The sequence below is a fragment of the Haplochromis burtoni genome, unplaced genomic scaffold (assembly GCF_018398535.1).
Source record: "Haplochromis burtoni strain Fernald_Lab_line unplaced genomic scaffold, NCSU_Asbu1 Contig_692, whole genome shotgun sequence".
NCBI classification, from domain to species: Eukaryota; Metazoa; Chordata; class Actinopteri; order Cichliformes; family Cichlidae; genus Haplochromis; species Haplochromis burtoni.
This window is the reverse complement of record NW_024583053.1, coordinates 190,673-196,992: the sequence shown is the minus strand read 5'-3', so window position 1 is coordinate 196,992 and position 6,320 is coordinate 190,673. Positions and strand designations below refer to the sequence as shown.

General features: G+C 39.0%; 1 protein-coding gene across 35 annotated transcripts in view; it reads left to right on the top strand.

Annotated features, from left to right (window-relative positions):
* The window catches only part of LOC102290299, a 61,294-nt gene that overhangs the window by 16,619 nt on the left and 38,355 nt on the right, over positions 1-6,320 (top strand). For 11 of the 35 annotated variants that reach the window (XM_042215269.1, XM_042215270.1, XM_042215257.1 and 8 more), the window contains 2 exons: positions 2,923-3,075; positions 5,658-6,071. The exons of 1 other annotated variant lie outside the window; for it this stretch is intronic. In XM_042215269.1, the coding sequence (XP_042071203.1) occupies positions 2,923-3,075; positions 5,658-6,071 (567 nt within the window). Of the gene's footprint in view, positions 81-2,655; positions 3,076-5,657; positions 6,072-6,320 lie in introns of all 35 variants that reach the window. 23 more of the 35 variants (XM_042215279.1, XM_042215278.1, XM_042215280.1 and 20 more) reach the window with 14 other exon arrangements.

The following is a 6,320-nucleotide window of genomic DNA, read 5'->3' as shown; positions in this document are numbered from 1 at the left end:
GTGGAGCTGACAGGCTGCTCACATGAAGAGAGTGAAGTGAGGAGTTTCCTGCAGTGTCTGCCTTATATCTCACAGCTCAGGTAAATGAATGACATTTTTCTAATTTATGTCAGAGTTGTCAAATTTATTTCACAATATGGGCCACATAAGCCCACTTTGATCTTAAGTGGACCATGCCAGTTAAATTCACATTTCTGTCAGTGTTAATAAGTTACCATATTTTTTGGACCATAAGGCGCACTGTCGATGAACGGATCTGTTTTCATACATAAGGCGCAACGGATTATAAGGTGTCACGGCTCGTGGGATGAACCGTGTGGAATTATTAAAGGACCCAAAACACAGGAAAAGGACGGATGATATGAGTGAATGTTTATTTTCAAAGTGGCAAAAAGACAGCAACAGACAGTGGGGGTATGAGAAGCAACTGAGGAAACCTAAACTGGGAAAACTAAAGAGCAAACCTAAAATGATAACCAAATGGGGTGAAGGACAGAGAGACACAGACAGATGCAGGGAAACCACTCAGGATGATGGAGGGGATTAATGCAGACAAACCGGCAACAGGCAGGAGAACACACAGGGCTTAAATACACAAAGCAGTAATCAAGGGATGGGAGACAGGAGGGTACAAAAACGTATTTTATTTATTGTGTCTTTTATTGTATCTCAAATTATAGCGTCATAATGATTACAGGACATCAGATTGCTTGTTCTTATCACTTAATAATGCAGAGTTCATCATATAGAAATAAAAAACCTGAAGTTGTGCGCTATTTGAACACCTTGCCTGCCTGCAGCACTGAAGGACTCCGTGAGAGACGTCTGTCTCGCCCTAGCAGCACCTGTCCCTGTCCACTCCTCCTCTTCAGTTCGCCCCAACATACGCTCGTCATATTCTGTGATAGGATTTACTCTGAGGTGTTTGACAACTTTGTGGTGTTACCACAACACCTCATTTTCTTGCCACATGTATCGCAAACCACGTCTCGGCTGTTTGTGGATGTAAAATACGTCTGCACATGACTCCAATTACGCTCAGCCATTGTTGTGAGTGCGCACGCCAAGGGGCTGCGACACATTTATACAGCCGTATTTTGCACATGACTATGAAAGGCGGAAGAGGAAGTAGTTCCTTCCAATGTAGACAATGCGAATGAAATAGGTTCTTTCCACTGTGTTCCTGTTAATGTTAAACTACAAATTTACCCTAAATTACTAAAATATCAGTATTTTAATGTGAGAATCGATTCTAGAACATAAATGACTGGTATCGGAGGAATCAACATTTCAGTATCGATCCGCACATCACTACAAAACACTGAGTCGTCAGACTCAGGACCATGACATAAGGCGCATTAAGTGAAACAAAACAGTCAGATAAGTCAAACTTTATTCAACTTGTTGTTCTTGCTTCCTCCACTTCCGTACCATTGATTCATTAATGCTGAATTGTCTCGCAGCTGCTCTATTCCCATGTTGTTGCAATATATTAATGACTAACCTCGTATTGTGGATGGATTATCTCAGTTGTTTTCCTGACTGAAGTTTGGTCCGTTTAAAACATCCTGCCATGCGATTGCATTTGTCCCAAACCATCGGGAACCCTTCCCTTTGAGTGGAAAAAAGTTAGCATTCATCCACCAGCTTCACTGTGTTTATGTTATGCTAACATAACTGTGTCGCTAGCGATCACGTAGCACATCATTATATACCAGCTAGTCCAAATTCAGTAACCCTACAAAAGTCACTGCTGTTTAGTTTTGTGTCTTCATTTGTGTTGGAAGTGATAGCAGCGTTGTACGTTTTAACGTTTTCAGAAATCTTTCATTCAGAACATGCTATATCATGTTTAGGTGAAAGCTAGCGAGCTAACTTTCTGCTAACTTCCTGCTAACTTCTAACACAGTTAAATTTAATAAATTCTGTTTTCATAGATGCCTGGATGTTAAACTTAATTGTTACACCTGGTAAAGCAGCAATGCTGATCATTTTATTAAAGATGAAAGAATTTAGACAGTTTTTAACTTTTAGTGATGCTGCAGTGTTCGTTGGACTTTGGGACCTGAAAGGACGGAGTTTTGGACCCAGATTACTCCGGGAGGCGCCTGACTACATTAGCCGTAATGCTCTGACAATCCATCAAGCAGTGCGGCTTCGTAGCTTAGCAAAGTCATACTAAAACATTTCTTGACAGATTTTTGAGCGTCGCGTACCACACAAAATCTATTTGAGGTCAGTAAGCACAACCAGAATTCATACATAAGGTGCACTGTCGAATTTTGAGAAAATTAAAGGATTTTAAGTGCGCCTTATAGTGCGGAAAATACAGTACGTGTTAAACTGTGTTTCTATATGATAAATAATAAGTTGCTGTGACAAAGAAAGAAATCTGTTACTAGGACTCTGGACATATTGCAAGAAATAAATGTGCAAAATTTCAGAAAAAGTTCTAGTAGCACATTGAAAATCTGGGAGTTGGCCAGTGCCCCCACTGGGCCCCTGCTGGCCGCGCTCTGCCAACAGCCATCAATAATGGCATATGAAATTAATCTTGCATGTACATTAATTTGTAATAGTATCACTTTTTCTGTTCAAAAACTATATTTCTTTTTAGTTAAAAACTATGTCACATTTTTTTACTCATGATTTCAGTGTCATACCTCAGTTGTCAGAGCCTTCAGAAGAAACCAGGTTCTTGGGGAATCTGTTCTGTGCAGCAGCAGAGAGAGAACAGCAGACAGGAGAGAAGATACTGGAGCTGTTATCATCAGTGTGCAGATACAAAACATTCCCTCTGACAGAGATATGGTGTGATTTCCTTTTTGATCTGTACTCCCATGTGAAGGACTATGAGATTAAAACAGGCTTGAGTGTCCTTCCATCATTACAGTCAGTTTCCCAGTCAGCTCCTGCAGTCTGGTCCATAAACCTCTCAGAGAGAAAGACCTCCATCCTCCTGGAAGTGCTGAAACTCCAACCAGAGAAGAAACAAGTGGAGCTGACAGGCTGCTCACATGAAAAGAGTGAAGTACTGAGTTTCCTTCAGTGTCTGCCTTATATCTCACAGCTCAGGTAAATGAATTGTACTTTACATGATATACTCTACATATAGAGTGTTGTGATGTAAACTAGGTAAATTAATCAAAGCTTAGTATATTATAAAATTCTGATTTTGTTTTAACATTTAGATTACGCTTTTACAGCAATTTACCACAGAAAAGAAAAGATGCTCTTCTGTGTTGTACATTGCAATAGAATTGGGCACCTGCATGTCAGCACTGGATGAACCAAAAGCTCCAAACAAGAGTCAGTAGAAGAATGAGATTTTTTCATGATTCCAACACACATACTTAACTCTGCTGCTCACCACACAAATGCATTTTCCTTACAAGTGTGGCACCATTTAAGAGCAAACACACAGACTTTCCAACAGCTGGTAATGGCCTGTTTGAAGCTGAAGCTCCTGCCCATGGGTAAAAAAACCTAACACAGTGCTTCAGAAACACTGTGATGAGGCTTGCTTCAGCTGAACAGAATCATGTGATCAACGATTTCTGAACTTCATTTGGCACATCACTGTTTCAGTACCTGATTCAATGGTTTATAAGGAATTGAATGGCGGGATTTGTGCTGTGTTTTGGTAATTTTGTGTGAGAGATGGCAAACCGGTGTGTGACACAATTAGAGACATGAAGCCAGGAAAAGAGGATGCTCTGCCTATTCCTAAATAAAAACCAGTACATCAGCAATTCTGCTCCCAGGTCTAAAAAGTACATAAGAAATACAAGATATTATTATATTTATAATTATAGAAGTTATAAATGTACCTGTCCACTGGTTAATTACATAATCACATGGAGGCAGCAAACATACTCCTAACTTATTTTAAGATTGTGTTGTACATTGTTATATAGAGTTTTTGTTATTTCTATTAATAAAAACACATCAAGAAGTCATAAACAAAATGAGAACACTTCGTGGTACATGTTTAAACAAGGAAGCCTTATTCACCATATCAGCCCGATACCAGACAGAACTGTCATAAAACAGAAGCTGTCAATTCAGCTCTGTAGAGTGGGAAATCATAATGAAGCAGTTCATTAAAGGTTGTAGATTCAAGCTGTTTTTCATATTTTTGGCCACCAGATGTCACCATAGATGACTGTGTTGAAACGCTTCGAGTAATGAACTTTTTTTTCAACACAAGCTCCAATGCTTCAGAAACCTTCATTTGGCCAGCAACAGCAGAATTTATTACTAAGAAGTATTGTGAGAACAAATAAATAGCTGACCAAACACAAATGTCCTTACCTTTTTTGCTAAGTTTATATACAAGAGGGCAATTGGGGGAAGTGAGCAGCTGGATAACATGACACAGGTAATCACAGTCAAGCACAGTGAGACTAAACACAAGACACTGGAGACAAGTAACTATCCAAAATAAAAATGACCAGTGAGAACCAGAACTAAATGTAAAGACAGACACAAGATCTTAGCACAGAAGAGTTGACATAACAGGATGGGGGAATGAAAAGCAAACTGAGACACAAACTGGAACAAAGAAATCAAAACTAAGAAAAAGGAAATGCATAAAATGTTTAAAAAAAATTGAAATAAGAATTAAACTATTCAGTAGCAGACTAACAGATATTTAACAGCAACATAACTTAAAATTTCATAAACCAAAACACTGGGTCAGCAACCAAGGACCATGAAATGGGCAGTCAGCACACCTTGATCCAGCTAAACATATCTAGTTCATAGAAGGTAGCAAAAGGTAAGTGGCTAAAGCTAACACTAGCCAGAGCTTGGAGCAGAGGTGGCAAAAGTTTAGAAATTATGTATTTAAATAGAAGTACAGATACTTGTTTTAAAAAAAAAAATACTTTATTAAAAGTTGAAGTAGTGATTCAACTTTGCCTATTGTCAGAAATAAGTGGGGAAGAGGTTAAAGTGGTATTCAGCATGGGGGGAGTGGGACCTGAAAAATCCGTTGTAGTGGCTCAGGATGGGGAAAAGAATCACATCTCAGAATAATTTTTATTGAGAGCTCCAGTAGATATTCTTGGTGTAGAAGTGATGTGATTAGCTGATCTGGGCTGCTGCTTTTCTGAGATTCACAGGTCTTTGAACTAAATTCAACAAGATGTAAGCAGATGTTTTATAAGGTGACTGTTTTCATTTTTAGTATGGCTAGCTAGATGCTGAAGTACTGCAAACAACAGTTATGGACACCTGCAGTTGTTTGGGTGTTGTGCCAAGAAAACAAAAATGCCAGCACTATTTAACCCTGATTATGGCAAACAGTTTTGCCTCTTAATGTCTTTTTTGGAGGGGGAATGTTTTAGTTTTACATGATGTCAGGTACAGTTGGGAAAATGTGAATCAGCCAAAAATTTTTTATTGTCAGGTCAATCAACAAAATTCCACTAAATGCATCTCTCATTCTCACTCACAGCCGGTAATGTAACAACAGGTCCAAGTTGTCATGTTTATCTTCAACAGTTTGTGCATCTTTGCACATCCAAATGTCTGGGATGAACCAGGACATCCCTGCATGAAATAATGTTGAAATGTAACAGTTTTATATAAATGATAATGGACATTTCTGTAATGCAACTGACTTCTGACAAAATGTTCAATTTTCCTTCCAGTTTCTCTCCTTCATTTTTACTCTCAAGTCAAACGGATTTGACATGGGAAGAAGCAGAGAGAGAACAGCAACCAGAAGAGAAGATACTGGAGCTGTTAATATCAGTGTGCAGACATGGAACGTTCCCTTTTAATGAGAGATGCTCCTGTGCAGACTGTGATTTCCTGTTGGATCTGTTCTCCCATGTGAAGGATTGTGAAGCTAAAACAGGCCTGAGTGTCCTTCCATCATTACAGTCAGTATTTTCAGCTCCTGCAGTCTGGTTCATAAACCTCTCAGAGAGAAAGACCTCCATCCTCCTGGAAGTGCTGAAACTCCAACCAGAGAAGAAACAAGTGGAGCTGACAGGCTGCTCACATGAAAAGAGTGAAGTAAGGAGTTTCCTTCAGTGTCTGCCTTATATCTCACAGCTCAGGTAAATATGTTTTCCTTTAAAAACATATCTGCATGTGTAACACAGTATACTTCACTACTACAGAATGTAGAGTAAGTTAGGATCTTTGGGGTTATGTTCTCTAGGTACCAACTAAGGAGCAACTGACACACAGCTAAAAGAAAAGTTAAAACAATTATTGAAACAACCCCATAAACTAGAGATGGCACGATACCACTTTTTTATGTCCGATACCGATACGATATCATAAATTTGGATATCTGCCGATAC